This window comes from Euphorbia lathyris, chromosome 3 (assembly GCF_963576675.1).
Source record: "Euphorbia lathyris chromosome 3, ddEupLath1.1, whole genome shotgun sequence".
Classification (NCBI taxonomy): domain Eukaryota; kingdom Viridiplantae; phylum Streptophyta; class Magnoliopsida; order Malpighiales; family Euphorbiaceae; genus Euphorbia; species Euphorbia lathyris.
Genome location: NC_088912.1, coordinates 27,236,187 through 27,254,386, shown reverse-complemented (window position 1 = coordinate 27,254,386; position 18,200 = coordinate 27,236,187). Strand labels below are relative to the sequence as shown.

Below are 18,200 nucleotides of genomic sequence, written 5' to 3'. Positions count from 1 at the left end.
CAGCTTTCTTGGCTTCTTGTATTGAAACTGATATTTCTGGGTAATGTAAGTTGCTGTCTTCATCAAAAAAAAAAAAAACTCACGTGTGAATGGTAACTCAATATAAGTGAAAATAATTGATCAAACTCATGTCTGAATAGTGCCTTCTATACTTATTTTGTTTTTGACAAAGTAAGATTTACTTTGTTTTTTCTACCATTGAATGAGCTTACTTTATCAAAGTTTATCACCATCCAATGATATCAAAAACAAAGTAAGACTTACTTTGTCAAAAACAAAGTAAGCATAATCTAACCTAAAATTCAATTTAATAAAATTTAATTGTAGATGATCCGCCAATAGGGTTTTTTTTTTACTAACATGGAACTGACCTTAGTAACAAGATAAATAATTAAGGCTTAATGCATATTTACACCCTTGAACTTGGCACGTTTTGCTTATTGGCACCCTAAACTTTTAAAATAACCTATCACACACCTATAATTGGCTTTAAAAACCCATTACACACCTATAGTTGGCTTTAAAAAGCTAATACACACCTATAGTTAGCTCATTCGGACCTCCTACACACAAAATCGTTCATCTTTCATCTTTAACGAACGAGATGGTATGCATATTATAGAAAAAAAGAAAAGCGCGGAGTTCGTTCGGTATGCCACTTATCCGTTAAAGACGAAAAATCAACGATTTTGTGTATAGGAGGTCCGAATTAGCCAACTATATGTGTGTGGTAGGTTTTTAAAGCTAACTATAGGTGTGCGATAGGTTTTTAAAGGCAACTATAGGTGTGTGATAGGTTATTTTAAAATTAAGGATGCCATTAGACAAAACTTACCAAGTTTAGGTGTGTATATATGCATTAAGCCAATAATTAAAAAACATTTTCAATTAATAAAAATTGAAATAATTCATTTCAAAAAAAAATTGAAATAATTAAGCTCCCCAAAATACTTTTTTAACCTTTTAAATTTGGATGAGGGCTTGATAAGCGCAATTAGTTTGGGAAAATTACACAGAAATTCATCTTTGAAAAACTATTTACAACTATGTCAAATCATAATTTTGGATTATGTCAAATTAGTAAAATTAATAGTTTTAATATATTTTAAGGATTGGAATTTATAAATTAGAAGTCTAGAATATATTTTCTAAGATTTATGATTTATGAATTGGAGTCTAGAATTTTTTAAATTATTGTGTAAAATCATAATATATGAAGAATAATGACATATTAAGAATTAAGTTTGGTGATATGACTTAGTTGTAATTTTGTATTTAATTATGATATTCATGTATTTGACCCATTAAGTTTTGTGGGCTAAAACGAGGCCCTTGTATTGGAGGAGAGTTATTGTCATTTTTTTATCATAAAGAAATTCCATTTACATGTAATATATTTATTTATTTTTATAAAAAGAATAATATATCTGTTGTATTTACTGAAAATAAATCCCTTGAGATTAACGTGAAAGACAGAGTATATCAACATTTATAGATAGATGGGATGGTTAAGGATGCTTGTTTTTATTTGAGAGGTCTTGTGTTTGATTTCTTCCAATCTCATTTTCTTTTAAAAAGTTTTTATTTTTAAATGGACTCTTTATTTTTATTTTCATAACACTTTTGAATCCATTTTTAATATGTCTTTACCATTAAAAAAAATAAACATATTTAATATTCAATTAGTTCAATGCTAATTTCTTAAAAAAATGATAACATTTTTATAGTTTTAATGCGTTGGAAGCTAAAAAAAATTTGTCCAGCACTAACGGACTGGACTTTGAAAATTTACCGTCAACCGCACAATTAATTTCGATATTTTTTAACGTTTTGAAATTTTTTTTATTGATATGTTTGAGCCCCGAATCATTCGGGGTACTGGTTTCGCCACTGTCCCAAACCCTAAGAGATAGTTGAAGAATAATAAGGATAATAATTACAAAAGATCATAATTATAAATGGCCTATATCCTAACAGCTCCTTCAAGCCCATGATGAGTGTAAAGTTACAAATAAAGTCGAAGAACTTGTAAATAAGCACTCAATAAAGGTTTAGTTAAAATCTCAACGACCAGATCCTTTGTCGAAATAAAACGAATAGTGAGAAAGCTATTTGGAATTTGCTCATAAATAAAGTGATAATCAAATTCAATATACAAATTTTAAAAAAAATGAGAATTTACAATTATAATTTTCAACAAGTAATTCAATAAAATAAATATGGATTCTCAAATCGCTTCATTTTTCTTTTCACCATGGCCTAAATTTGTTCCATGATAACAAATATATTCTATAAACATAAGTACATTTTATATATATATATATATATATATATATATATATATATATATATGAGAAAATTACACCTGTACAGAAGAGTATGAATTGTTCAAAATATTCTTTTACCATGTCATGATAAATTTGGATTTTTTTTGTACAGGTCTAAATAATAAATAACAAAATGTTAGAACTATGTCAATTATATGTTGACCAAGTTATGGTAACGCGTGTTAAATAAGCCCATTATATGTAATACACTAAGAGCATCTCCAACCCTCACCAAATGAGGATTGAAAATGCTGTTTTGGTGATGGTTGGTTTCACCAACCACCACCAAATTTCTATGCCATTGTGATATAGAAACCCAAAATCAATCAAATTTGGTTGATTTTGGTGGAAAAAAATATATATATTATATTTATTATTTTAAAATATTCAAATTATATTTTATAAATTAAAATATTATTTAAAGGTTTTTTTATATTTTATAGTTAAATGTTTTATTAATTATTTAAAATTAAATAACATTGTTTTCTATTTTTTTTATTAATTTTCAAATTAATTTTTTTATTATAGATTATTAATGATAATAATAATATATATAAAAAATAATAAAAAATTAATAAAAGTGTGATGTAAAATGAAATAAAGTGGAAAATATTATTTTTAGTGTAATAAATGGTGTGGTGGGTTGGAGAAAAAATAAGATTTGATGTTTAGAAAATAGAAAATGGAGATATAGATAGCGTAATGGGTTGGAGATGGCCTAAGCTTTACCTATTACAAATAGTTCAATCAACCTAACATGACCTAACTCTTTGTAACGCGTTTTCATAATGACTATTACAAATACTGATTTTGTAACAAGGCGAACCAGAACACGTTACAATAGGGCATTACAGATGACATTTTTTCTACTAGTGCAAAGGTGTAAGCAAGAGAATATAAGAGTATCCTTGAATACATTATAAAGTTCGTGAGGGCTCAATTAGCAGAAGTGGAGAGCCAACAGACCTCTATCTACAACATGATATCTAAAAGAAGATAGGAAGCTAAGTATTGTGACTAGTCTAGGGATGGCAACGGGTAGGATACTAGCGGGTAGTGTCAATCCCAATCTCAAACCCTTACCCTTTTATTTTTTAATTATCCGTACCCTTCTCATTATCCTAACGGGTATATGTTTTGCATCTCATACCATTCTCATTTAATTCACGGGTACCCTTACTCGTTAAGAATCAATAAATAAAATAAAAAATATTATAAATTTAACAAAGTATAAATTTAACAAATCATCGATTTAAAAATTGAACAAATTGAACATTAATAAAATAGTTTAGTGGTATCACTTAATAGTTAAAGAACAAAAGGTTAGTATTCAAATCTCACATCTTACATCTAAAACGCAATAATATTTTTTAATATATAACAAATTTATGACGGGTAACGGGTGCCGGATACCCTGGAGGGTCTTCCCATACCCGTCCCATTACCCGTTTGTTTTGATCTCATACCCTTTTATACAGAGTATGGGTAGTCCCATTAGGATCGTGTAGTGCCGGATACCCGCGGGTAGAGTACCCATTGCCATCCCTAGACTAGTCTAAGATGTTAGAAATTTATCACTTAAAGTGTTGAGTTAAGGGTGAATGTCAAGTATAAGGAAAGTGTTAGGTGTATGGAGGAAGAGAATATTCTTTTGAGTAGCGACCCACCAATGCTACTTAACAAAGGGAAGAACGTGGTGAGCCTTAGTAAAGGGATTCTCGTGGTTAGCCAAAGCCATAATCCCTATGCTAGGCCAACTCCTATTAAATGTTTTAGATCAAACCACCATAGATCTAATGAGTGCCCTAAGAAAAGAAATGTCAATATGGCCATGTATGGGGATGATGATGATGGAGAAGATAAGGGTATTTAAAGTAATCTGTTCGAAAGTGATTCTTCTCAAGATGCACATGTCTTTCATGTGGTGAAGAGGTTGTTAATGTCTATTGAGTCAGAAATGATCAGATATACCAATTGTTTAAAACTCGACCCTTAATTCTAGAAGAGAAATGTGAGGTGACAGTTGATAGAGGAAGCCAGAAGAATATTACCACTCAATCTCCCTTAAGCAAGTTTGCTTTGGTTCTCAAACCTAAACCTGGAACTGTACTAGATTGATTGGATCAAAGATGTGGAATAAAATTCGAAGTTACTAAGATGTGTAAAATTCCTATCACTGTAGAATCTTATAAAGATGATATTATATGTAATGCAGTGGAAATTGATGCTTCACATTTGCTCTTAGTAAGGCTTTGTCAAATTGACCTCGATGCTAGAATCTAGTTTATTTTAATGGTTAACCAAAGCCAAAGTTCACTTGTGGAGAAGTGTATAGGATTAATACATCAACTGAACAATTAGTTGTGAAGATTGAATTTGATTATAAAGTGTTCCACTCATTTGATTTTTAATAGGATTAATACATCAACTGACCCATGAATTTGGACCAAAAAACTTATTGCTCCCTGAATTACAAAGTATTTTATTATCTCTATGAACTTTCCCCATTTCATTTTAATGTCTCTTTTCACATTATTTTCACAAAAAGGGTCTCTACTTAATTAAAATAATATAGAAAAAATTACATCAAAACCATATTTTAATTTTTATTTATATTTATAAAAATAATTTTTATATATTTTATCATTATATAATTTTAAATCTTAAAATATCAAAATATCACAACTTTAATTTTGCTTTTGTCAATTTTTGAGTTAGTCACTTATAGGAAAAAACAGTTTTAAAAAAATCCATTAGAATTGATATTTTAATAAATTTATTTAAGAGAATGAGACAATTGTAAATAATTTATCACTTTCGACTATTATGTAATTTATCCAATAATATATTTTATGAGTTAAAGGGACCCACATAATAAAAAAGGACCACTTTTTATAAGAGGGACATGGAAGACAACATATTTTTTTTCTATTTAAATTTCCAATGATATATTTTATATTTTATGAGTTAAAGGGACCACATAATAATCAGTAGTGTTCACATGGACCCTAATAACCACGGTAAATTTGGTCATTCACCGTTAGATGTAGGCTGATTAAAATCTTAAGGTGGAGATTCAAAGTATCCTAAGGCTTAGATTTAATCAGCATATATCTAACGGTGAATGACCAAATTCACGTGGTCATCAGGATCCATGTGAAAAATACTGCACGTAATGGACCACTTTTTGTGAGAGAGACGTGAAAGAGGATGTTGCAATGAAATGGGGACAACATATTTTTTTTTTTAATTTAAATTGATCTATTAGTCTCGAAACAATTCAATATATGCAAATTAGTTCTTAAGTTTTATCCAATCAGGCAAAAAACAAGAAAAAATGTCACACAAACAGATTGAAATAACTATTTATCAAGCTAAAATGTTAGGAATTCTGTTACAAGAAAATGGATAAAACTGTTACACTCTTATAGATCATCATCCATGGAAAAAACATAATCATTGAATTCATATTCAACCCCTTCATGGCCATCAAACTCGCCGAGTCCCATTACTCTCTCAATTGATACTTCTCCATCTTCCAACAAATCTGTATATACACATTTTGATAATTCTTCTTCCATTTCTTCATCTACTTTTCTCCAATTTCCCAATCTTGATGAAGCTGATCCAAACTGGAGTGATGATATTCTCCTGGAATCAGAACTAGTTAATCCCTTACGAGGAGACATTGAAAAGCAATCCCAAGTCTCATGTGAACTCCAATCTGATTGCGAGTCGGACGGCCAGAAAAGAGGCTCTTCTGCTCTGAAATCGTCTAAATCTACTCCATCTGAATTGCTATATTCTGAATTTCCATCTTTATTTGATGAATTCTTAGAACGACATTCATAAGATTCTGTATAATCAGAAGAGAACATGGAGTTTTCAGAATCTGATACTGTCTGAAAATCAGTTTCCGAATTCTTCTTCTTCATCGCAGCATTATCCAGATGAAGATAAGTGTCTGCTAATGTCGAGAGCCAAGAAATGAGCCAATCCTCGACGAAAAGACGCAGAGAAGAAAACAACTCGTACTCTCCAAAAAAGGATGACGAAGAAGCTGATGATGAAGATAGCCAAAAACAGTCATCGTCGTTATCAAGAAATTGTTTATCAAAATCAATATCTTCTTCTTTTCGGTTTAAGCCATTCTTAGTCTTCTTCCTTTTCGTCTTCCTCGCAGTTCTTGCACTGATTTTCATGGTTGAAGTTTTCTGAATAAAACACTATACAGAATGAACAAATTAAGTGATTTAAGAATGAAAATGAAAGACAAAACAAGTGCAAACTCCGTTTTAATTGATTATTGATGAAACAAGAACAAAAATTAGATAACTTTAAACGTAAAGATAACCTTTTGACAGTGAGAACTGCAGTACGAAAGCTGGGCTGGGACGACAAAGTATCTAGGGTTCAGGGGAAACCCTTTTTGTTTAGAGAGAGAGAGATGAGAGAAGAGATAGAGAATTAGAGATAAACATGATGAATTCTTATATTAATATTTGGGTTGTCCTAATTAATTTCTTTTAATGTTCTTTCCTCTTCAGCCTTGCATTCCATTCATCTCTATCAATTTCATATTAGGGAAAAGTTTTAATTTGTTATTAATACATATGAGGTCAACTTGTATATTTTGCCATATTTGATTTAGGACTTGTTTGGTTCATCTGTTCTCGTAGTATTTTTCTGCTAAAAATAATTGTTTCGAAAATTTACTAACTACTTGAAAAATAATGTTCTTTCTTTTCATGCGATCAACAACAATATATATATACTAGTTTAAGACCCGTGCAATGCACGGATAGTTTACAATTTTTTAGCATAAAAAACTCTATAATAAAAAAATTATTAATTCATCCATGAAATATAAGTTGACATTTGAATACAAATTTTTTTAATACAATTTATATATTTTCCTTCAAAAAAGTTATTAATTCATCAATGAGATATTTTAGTTTTTTTTTTTAACTCTCTATAAAATGCACAATGCACTGGATACATTTTTTTTCAAATAAATGGTATCAAAATTATTAGCTGTGAATTACATTAAAATATGATTATCATTGGAACAATTATTCATCTACAATATTTTGCAATATACTCATCATAATAAATTATTCATCTACAATATACTCATCATAATCATCTAATATTTTACGATATACTCATCGTAATCATCTAAAATATATATATAAATTGTAATATTTTTTTCCTGTTTATACAAATAAAATAATTGAAATGTATGTTGCATTATATCTCAATTAGTAAATTTAATAAAATAAAGTGGTTTTATTTTGATGGTTCTCTTTGCTGCTGAACCATTTATGTCAATTTTCATCCAACCCGAGGGGGAGGGCTCTCCAACAATATTCAGATCTCGAGAAAAACTCATAGACTTTCAGTCCGGTTTTCAAGTTCAAAATTATAAAGCAAGTAAAATTAAAGTTGAGGGTCATAGATTTAATTTGCCGAATAAATAATGCATTATACACCATGCGTTAATTTAAAATTTAAAATATATTTTCATATTATATATATATATATGAAGGTAAGATAAAAAAAAATATGTAATTTTTTTGTTATGATAAAAAATTATTTTGGTCTTTCGTCAAAGAATATATATACATATATAACTTTTGAATGAAAGATAAGAGTGTCATAGACTAACCAGTGTGTGTTTCTTTTTTTCATACCTTTTGTATGCTAATTTGAAATCTAAAAATAGATAAATTAAATATTTGGTTATTCTCTTTTCTCATAAAAGACCAGCTATCTCAAACTGCAACATGTAATAAAAACCTTTGAGGTACAAAGCTAAAATCAAATCTCAAACTTGAGCATTAATTTTATAATCTTTATGCGTAGAACAAATGCGTTATGTTATAATTAAATATATGCCTTCTATAATAGTTGAATAAGTTGTGCCAAAATTTGCATTCCACCTATTATATTTTCAAAATGAATTCTAATAACTCCTAAATTTTGGCATCATTTAATTCTCAACTAGAAGAATAATTGTTAGTATAAGCCAATTGACCATTGGATTTGAATATAATGAAATTAAAAAAGCAAATAAAACTGTAAAAAATAGCAGATGCATCCATGTAATCTTTGAAAACACATATAACTTCCAAACAAATAGACGGGGATGGAGATAGAGAAAAGAAAAGACACCCAAAGAATAACAACATTCAGGTCTCTACCTATGCAATCCATTGATGTGCTCCACCACTGAAAACATGGACATATATGTTTTGGAATCCATGAGGCATAAAAATGCTTAGCAGAAATGTGTACTGATCAAAGAAAAAAAAGAAACATATCTTATCAGTTGAATTGCAAAGAAGTGAAACACAGAAAGAAATAACTAAACTATATATATATATATATATATATATATATATATATATATAGGCAAAATGTTAGAGACATGAAGCAGATTAAACGCAAACTAAATCCTCAAATAACATAGATAAAACAACGAAAGAGGAAGAGGAACCAGAATAACTCATTCACGGATCTCTAAGAAGCCATTTTTTAATTTAACGAAAGGAACACTATACTTAACTAAGATATCCAAATTAAGAAGGAAAGAAATAGAACTGAATTGCTTCAAATTTGAATATAGGAAATTTGTACATCAAGTCATCTAAAAAAAGCACTTGTATGTGAACAAATTAGTATCCATTTGCTTGTACCAAAAAAAGCATCCATTTGCACATTTTTGGTTTAAATTAAAAAGATAACAAAAAAGATAAATTCATCCCACAAATGTGCTGAATTCATCCCACAAAGAAACCAGCATTGCAGCTATAACAATAATATTTTATGTAAGCACTTGCACTTAAAATTAGGGCCACTAATAATACAAATCAGAGGCAAAGTATTTAAATTAAGCACTAATAATGAAATTAATCACACTTAAACGATCCACTTTTTTTTAAAGAATAAACCACCCAAGCTCCAATTCACCTTTTTGCAAACAATCAGAAAACAATCAGAAACGGAAGCTTTCACGCCTTGAGAATCAAACCAAAATGAATGATAATAGATAGATCACTGCATTGAGAAGAGAGAGAGATGGAAGGGGAGAACAAAATTAAACTCGCTTGACAAACAAATGAAGAACACTTATAGATCAATCTGTAAACATTGAGCAAAAAGGAGAGATGGTGAGATAGATTAGAATTTTCATTTGCATACTGTAAGAGTGGAAAAATATAATAGAAAGAACATAAAATAAGATTTTTAAAAGTGAAGAAAACTCAAGTGCTTGTGGAACAAAAGAACCCCAAGCCAAAAGTTAAGATAGATCACTTGAATAATTGACAGTGAGAATTGAGAATTGAGAAAGGAGAAGTACTTGCTTGCAGTTAAGATTACAACGTGGGAGAAGATGTGAGGGGTGGTTGAGCAACTGTGCATCGGTTTTCTTAGATGATAAATATGATAAAAATAACTAAATAGTTTTAATTTAGAAGAGAAGCATGAAATTAAGATAAAAATAATCTAAAAACCAAGAAAATTACATGTCAGCAAGATGTACTCTATTTCTGCCACCTGTACAATTTGTCTACAGATTTAGTATATTGTATAGATAGATAGATAGATTAGACAAAAAGAATAAAATTATGAAATTAATTTAAATACCAACAAACACCTCTATTCATAAATAGTCGTGTTGTTCGTGAATAGTCGTACATATCCGTAAGCAGTTGTGTTCGTTCGTGAACATTTATGTCCTTTTGAGTTATATTATATGGAATCGAAATGTTAAATTCAGGGACTAGAAAAATAAAATACTCTCTCAAATTTTCTACTCTACGTACACTGACATTGTTCTTGTTTTTCTACTTCAGTGGTAACGAATTTAAACGGTAAGAATTCACTTGCATAATCTGTTGTATCCTAGAAGACAATGGTCAATAACTACAAAATATATCTTAAGGAGACTGCTAATACATGCCTTGTATTTATTCAACTCTATTCTTAATTCAAATTTTATTATTTCTATACATTTTTATATTCGTTTTATTTTTTAGATTAATCATATCTAACATTCTTAAGATAGAGTTAATTGTTTTTTCATTTTCTAAAAATTACACAGAAGGTGCCCAATTATCAAAGATAAATGCTTTAGGCATTTAACTTTTATGAACAATTTAAACCCCTAAGTTTTGATTTATGGTTATTAACTCTTTTCCCCCTTTAATTCAACATTTGTATCACATATATTTAGGGTTTTAAATAGGGGCCGAGCCTCCCGGCCACCGGCTCCACCCTTGAGTACAGGTTGATTTGTCCTCTGTAGCCCCTCCTAAAATTAGTATATATTGGCTCTATGTAGAATTATTTCAATGTTTAAAGGAAGATGAGATGCTTAAGGTTGCATACTCCTATTTGAAAGGTCATATGTTCAAGTCACTCCAACCTTATTTTCTTTTAGAAATTTTTTATTTATTTTAACTTTATTTTTCAATAATTATAAAAACATGTTACCAATATTAATTAATTTAAATGGACTCTTGATTTTGATAACACTTTTGAATTTATCGTTATTATATCTTTTCCATTAAAAAAATAAACATATTTAATTTTCTACTAGTTGAATGCTAGTTTCTACAATTTTAACGTTTTATAGGTTAAACAAATTTTGCCAAGTCCTAACGGGCTGGACTTTGAAAATTTATCCTCAACCGCACGGCTAAAATTAGCCCACAAATCTAAATTCTCGGATCCGCCACTGGTTTTAAATGACAAAAAGGTGAACTTCAGGTTTCAATTTTCAATCAATACTGATATCATGATTTCAAGGAGAAATTTGTACCTTCACGGGGTGTTTGTTAGAAGAGATATAGGAGGTGGGATAGGGATAAAAAAACACGAGATAAGTTATCCCATGTTTGTTTGGGAGATAGAAGAGTGAGACGGATGAGGGATAAGCTTCTTATCCCTCAAATCCTATACCCAGGAAGGGGGTGGTATAAGGAGGTAGGATAAGTTCCTGCGATTTTAATAGGATGGAAAAATCCATCTTATCCCTCAAATTAATGTTATATAGTTTAAATAAGGTTAAAATAGTAAAATGTATTATTTTATCCGCATCCCTATCCCACATACCAAACATTGAATAATAATTCTCGACTATCATATTTTTATCCTTATCACAACCATTTATTCTTATTCCTATCCCAACCTTTATCCCTATCTCTATCCCAATAAAATACCAAACGCCCCGTCATTCTTTATCAGTAGATTAGACTCCTTGAGTAATAGAAGAACTTGTATGCTAGATGACATAGATAATTCTGTATTCACTTTTTTGTTTTTGTTTTTTTTTTTTTTTTGTCTTGGTTGAGGTTAATTGACTTAAGAGATACTAAGTTTGTAAGGTTTTAGAAGAATTTGGTGTGATCATGATAATCATTATCATGGTCTATAAAACAATTGCATAGTATTATATGTATTTACGTATTTTCAACTGATGTTTTATTTTTTCTCACTTATAATTGTAGGAATTAATGTGTTGATTTGTTTACATGAAAAGAAAAAAAAAGAATAATGGAGGTAGAGATAAGCTTTATGCTTCCTTTAATGTCTAAAATGCGTAGGCAAATACCTTGGTTGAATTATCTTGACAAATGAAATATATTTTGGAACTTTTGAACAAAAATTATATGGGAAAATTATAAAATTGGATTAAATTGGAGGTTGATTTACATATTTAAACCAATTATCCAATATATTATATATCTAGATTATTTATATGTGATTGTTTCAAAATACCCCAAACCTTTTATATTCCCACTTATTTTCTATCGTTTCATCTTCCTTTCTTCCTTTCTTTTTATTGTGCGAACGAAATCCACTTTTTATCATCATGACTCTTCTTTCTCTCTTTTATCTCTTTGTTCTTGAGCGAATCGAATACATGGTTTTTCATCTTCCTGTTTCTTCTTCTTCTCTCTGTTTCTTTCTTCTTGTGTGAATCGAAGGCATCGTTCTTCGACATTCTTCTCCGTTTATCATATGTTTGTTGTCAATTTCAATGGAAAAAGACAGAAAGAAGGTAAATATCTACTGTACTTCTGCATTCATCTTGCTCTCTTTCCAGAAAACGACTTCGCAGAATGAGTTTGCTTCACATTTTGTGAAGCTTGCGAAGCAAAATCATCCTTTGAAGTAGTAGTTTCTCCAGAAAATGACTTCGCAGATTTTGCAGTTTCACAATATGTGAAGCAAAATCATCATTTGTCAGGTTGTATTTCTCTTCGTAGAATTCGCAGTTTCGCTTTTGCGAAGCGTTTCTTTCATTATTTCCCTAATTTTTGTGAAGGTTGAATACAAAGGCATCAAATTCAAGTATTCGTTTAGCTTGAATACAAAGGCATCAATCACAGTGAGGGGTGATTGGGATGTGATGAAGAAAGTGAAGAGCAAATATTCTAGTTCCTTTTGCTTCTGAAATTCCTCCCAAATGCCATTAATTATGTATGACGCTGCTGATTTTTCTTGCTTCTGTAAAGCCTGGAAGCACTCCAATTATTGGGGTTTAGGGTTTATGGTTTAATGTTTGAATTATTATTGCAATCTTGTTGTAAATTTTGATAATTTTATGGTTTTTATGTCATTTTGCTATACATGTTGTTTACTTATGTATATTTTAGGCAAATAACAAAATATACTACTTCACATTTTCTCCAAACTGCGAAGCCTGAGCAAAAACTGCAAAGGTAAATACTACTTTAGTACGTGAATTTGCTTCACAGTTTGCAAAAACTCCGAAGCAAACTCATTCTGCAAAGTAGTATTTCTCTTCGCATGCTTTACAGTTTGTGAAAATGCGAAGTAAAATCAAATGTGGGAAGTATTATCCTGGGAAAACATACAAAATACTAAAAAAATGGAGTGTCAAGTTCGCAAGAAGAAAGATTTTACGTATATATGAGTCGATAATTAAAAACGGAGTGCCAAGTTCACAAACTAAGAAAGAAACGAAGAGAGTAAGAAGAAAGAGTAAGAAATTTCTAAGTTGTTATATATATATATGAAGGGCATTTTGAAAAAGTCATAAATAAATAGTCTAAATATGTAATATGTTGGATAATTGGTCTAAATATGTAAATGGGCCTCCTATTTGATCCAGTTTTGTAATTTTCCCAAATTATATTGAGACATATTAGACAATAAAAAGGAAAAAAATTATAAACAATATTATTTTTGTTTTGTTGTTTATTATTGTCTTGATTATGTTCGTTTAAACAGATTATAATTTTCTAGTTTGAACTTGGTTTTGTTTAGAATTTCAGAAAAATTGCTATTATATGCCTTTTGGCATATGTTAGTACATGTGTTAATTGGAGATGGATTCGGTTCTAAGAACACAATCACTTTAGGGGCTTTAGACCCACTTGTACTAGTGGCAATGTTTGTAAGTCACATGAAAAAGTCATTTGTTGAAGCCATGGATAAACTTCTGGAAGGGTGTTCAAGCAATATTCAGATAAGGTTGATGGTTGGTTGAAAACCTTGAGGTTAACTTTCCGAGGTTTTGCCATTTTTTCAGCAGTAGCATTTTTATTGGGACTCTCTAAGGTCTCAACTATTTCAGTAGTAGCATTTTCATTAGGGTTTTCTAAGGTCTCAATAATCTCATTAGAGATTTCTGGGATTTCATTAAGGGTGTCGGAGGTACTTTGGAGTGGTCTTCGAACTTCCTTAGTTCTGTGTTTTGAAGATGAAGCCATTTCAAATGCAATAAAGAAACAAAAAGCTTAAGAGGAAGAAAGGAAAAAGGCTAAAAACTTACAGTTCTCAGTAATGGAAGAAGATGCAGAAATTGGAGAAGACGAGCTTTGAAGTTGAAGGGATAATCTATATAGCTTTGAAAATGAGACAGACCAAACGTTTATTTATCTTGGGATAAATAAAGCGTGTCTTCCATCATTAAAAGGTCTATAAAGAAGGCGACTGATTAATAATTATGGTGACATCATTGATGTCAGCTATGTCTTTTCATGTTCTGATCGATGAAAACCTAGAAGAATTTCATTATCGCACTATGGAGGGACATCTGATATGGTACTAAATCATTTGGGCTTTTGGAAATCAGTCCCCGATATGATCCGAAATCTTCAAATAGGCTCAACTCCACCAAGGCCCATTACATCGTCATTCTTTGTCGAAGCTTGGTCGAAGTCATGGCTTCGGCCACCTTACATCTGAAAGTTGTCTTCGGGAGCTGTATTTGGAAACACGTGGACCAATGAGCATCCTGGATTCCAAATACATAAACCCCAAATTCAGAAATGTTGTGGCATGGAAAGATAGAGTTTGAAGACCTATCAGGCGATGCCACGTGTCTAGGTACACTTTATTTTATCTATAAATAGCAGAGACATTCCACAAGCTCAGGTATCTTACTTCAGCTATTCAATACTTCACTCTTTGTCACTTGTTGGCTAGATATTATCTTTAATATCTCCTAACTTTAGCATCGGAAAGGGTTCACCAGAACTCCGACTCCCTTTTCTAACATCTTTTGTGATCTCAGGTCATCAGAGAGTCATTAGAGACGAAGTTTGCAGGAAGTGCGACATCACTAATCATGCACTATAAATACACATGTATAGGCACACGGTTCGGTACGTTAACTACTATCTCTAAACTAGTCCATTCCCCTCTATTCAATCATTGTTCAGAAACTGACTTAGGCATCAGACCTGGTTTACCGGACTCCGACTCCGTGTAACTTGCTTATTGTTTTATAGGCTTAAATACGACGTTGGAACATAGCACGGCCGAAGCATGTGACCAAGTTCAGGTATACCAATTATCAGTTACCAAATGATGATGTTCATTCGAATTGGTCACCTAATGAAGTTAATAATTTTAAACTTAATTGTGATGCGGATTTTTCAGTACAAAAATCTATTGGATCTTTTGGAATGATGGTCAAGGATTGTAATGCTTTGGTCTCCGTCTCTGGTGGAGGCCCAATTGATACCACGTTATCAGCCTTGCATGCAGAGCTATTAGCTATTCATTTTTCATTGCTTGTAGTTCGAGATTGTGGTTCCTAAGATATTTTGATAGCATCTGGTTGGGGTCATTTTAGGCCACATTTTTTAAGTGACTCGATAATTTGCTACGATTGAGTTCATACGTGAAAGATGACAAGTCAATTTTGTTGCACATATCTTAGCTGCTTGAGCCCGCTCTCTTTTAAATATGAATTTTTTTATAGAAGATTTCTCTAATTACATTTCTAATTCAAAATGATATTTTCTTTGCTTCCTAATTCATAGGTTTTTATAAAAAAAAAAATTGGTAAGATCCAAATAAACGAGAGTTCAACTAAATCAGACAATATTTACATTGTATCGGGTTAAACTGTTACACTCATACATCATCATCCATGGAGAAAACATCCTCGTTGAATTCGTATTCAACCCCTTCATGCCCGTCAAACTCCCCGAGTCCCATTACCGTCTCAATTGATTCTTCCTCTATTACTATTTCTTCATCTATTTTTGTCAAATTTCCCAATCTTGATGCCTCACGATGAAACTCGAGTGATCTTCTCCTGGAATCGAATTTCAGAACACCAAATTTAGATTCACCAGTTGAAGAATCAGAAGTAGCTAATCCCTTACGAGGAGACATCGAAAAGCAATTCCAAATTTCCGGTGAATTCCAATCTGATTTCGAGTCGGACGGCCAGAAAAGAGGCTCTTCTGCTCTGAAATCTTCTAAATCTACTCCATCCGAATAGCTATATTCTGAATTTCCATCTTCATCTGATGAAAACTTGGAGTTTTCAGAATCTGATACTTCCTGAAAATCGGTTTCCGAATTATTATTCTTCTTCTTCATCCCGGAATTATCCAGATGAAGATAAGTGTCTGCTAATGTTGAGAGCCAAGAAATGAGCCAATCGTCGACGGTAAGACGCAAAGAAGAAGATAAGTTGTACTCTTGAAAAAACGATGAAGGAGATGAAGGAGATGGTGATGATAGCCAAAAACAGTTATCTTCTTCAATAAATTGTTTATTAAGATCAATATCTTCTTCTTCCAATGGAGAAACAGCAGCGGCCGGAGCTTCTTTCCGGTTTAAGCTATTCTCCGTGGTCTCCGTCTTCGGCGTCTTCCTTGCAGTTCTTGCATTGATTTCCATGGTTGAAGTTTTCTGCAACAAAGCACTGTTACATTGGGGTGATTAACCTAATAGTCAAAACAATATATTTGGAAAAAAAGATATATAAAAATGAATGAGATTTTAATTGTATTTAAGGAATTAATTAAGTTGACGATCAAGACCGGCAATTAGGAAGAATTCCAAAAAGACTAGACATAATTAACAAATTAAAGTCATTTAAGAATGAAAATGAAAGACAAAACAAATGACAAATACGTTTTAATTTTTCGTTTAAGCCAATCGTATTTTCATTGAGATAATTTTGTTCGAAGCTTAGTCAGAGTCAAGATGTACGCTTGACTCCTCCCCACCGATATATTTAATAGAAATCGAACTTGAAGCCCATTCTCACGAACTTATAAATTAACATGCGTTATCAAGTAAGCTACAACCCATAAATCGAATCCGTTTAAATTGATTATTAATAGACCTTCACGGAATAATATGATTTTAATTTAATTTTCCACGACATATGTTCATATCTCTTGAACTCGAAACGTATACAATATATAGTTATTCTACCATACTTATCAAGATTTAAACCCTAGAGCAAGAGAACCTCATAATCTAGGTAAATGCTATGCTTACTTTGTTTTTTACAATACTTTGTGTATTTTCACCTTTAGATTAATTTTATGCTCCATCATCCAATGGTGAAAACGCACCAAGTAATGATACTTTATCAAAAACAAAGTAACTATAGAAGGCACCGATAATCTAATATCATATTGGTGATAATTAATCCAAAAACTTATTATTGCAGTATTTTTGTATTAAATAAAAGTAAATGCCAAAATTAAATCTCCAAAGTGTGATCAGTATACCAAGTCAAGAATTGAAGAATGTAATGTCAAAGGAAAAAAAAAGGTTGATTTGGTAAACTAATTTTGGTTGATTTGGTCAACTAATTGGTGAAACCTTACTTACAAAGCAAAAATGAAAAACTTATATATACTAAAAAAAACATAAGGTATGGTGAGAGTACAAGGTCAAATATATATAACAAAAATAAACAAATTTTTTTTTTAAGATTCAGGAAGGCTAAACTTCTGGAGAACAAGAAAAAAAGGAAAAACAGAATTACGAACGAACAACTCTATTAGACATCGATCCTCTACAGTCATCTATGAGGATCTCCTAGAGGCATATCAAACTCATGGTGACCCAAGAAACATGAACTTGCGAAGTTTGTCAACCAGTCAACTGCTTTATTACCTTCTTGATACGCGTGGATAAAGAGAACATTCCAATTCATGTCCGAAGAACTGCACAACGACGAATGAGCCAGGAGAAAGGATGGTGAATTTCCACCATGTCGGTCATAAAATGTAACACGACCTTAGAGCCAAGTTCCACAGTCACATGTGTGAATCCCTTATCCTATGCAATATGAAGGTCAAAATACAGGCCCCGCAACTCGGCGACAGTCGATGTACAAAACCCAAAACCGCCACACCATAAACCCTTGTCATCTCTAATAAGGCCGCCCAGTGGAAGCCACTCATGGATTACCCTTGCAGGCACTATTCGTGCTTACCTTTACCCAACCCAAACCAGGGGGTTGCCAGGCAACCCAAATGGTGCAAGGAGTTAAGATGGACACAAATTGGATAAGCTTTTGTGCCTTTAAAAACTCCTCACAAAACGAAAGTAGCTAGCAGTTCAATAGGTTTT

General features: G+C 31.4%; 2 protein-coding genes across 2 annotated transcripts; both read right to left on the bottom strand.

The window, feature by feature from the left end:
* Positions 1–5,752: 5,752 nt before the first annotated feature.
* LOC136222593 (uncharacterized) lies at positions 5,753–6,769 on the bottom strand. Its single transcript, XM_066010343.1, has 2 exons — positions 6,682–6,769; positions 5,753–6,553 (listed from the first exon to the last, which is right to left on the bottom strand). Exon 2 carries the CDS (start codon positions 6,527–6,529, stop codon positions 5,753–5,755), a length of 777 nt encoding a protein of 258 aa, XP_065866415.1. The 5' UTR covers positions 6,530–6,553; positions 6,682–6,769.
* Positions 6,770–15,622: 8,853 nt separating this feature from the next.
* On the bottom strand, positions 15,623–16,558 carry LOC136224448 (uncharacterized). Its single transcript, XM_066012787.1, has one exon. The coding sequence runs from the start codon at positions 16,503–16,505 to the stop codon at positions 15,729–15,731; it is 777 nt and encodes a 258-aa protein (XP_065868859.1). The 5' UTR covers positions 16,506–16,558; the 3' UTR covers positions 15,623–15,728.
* Positions 16,559–18,200: the final 1,642 nt, after the last annotated feature.

What these genes read in the sequence shown, in the direction of transcription:
- LOC136222593 (XM_066010343.1), bottom strand. Translation starts at nt 6,529, where the DNA reads ATGAAAATCAGTGCAAGAACTGCGAGGAAGACGAAAAGGAAGAAGACT.
- LOC136224448 (XM_066012787.1), bottom strand. Translation starts at nt 16,505, where the DNA reads ATGGAAATCAATGCAAGAACTGCAAGGAAGACGCCGAAGACGGAGACC.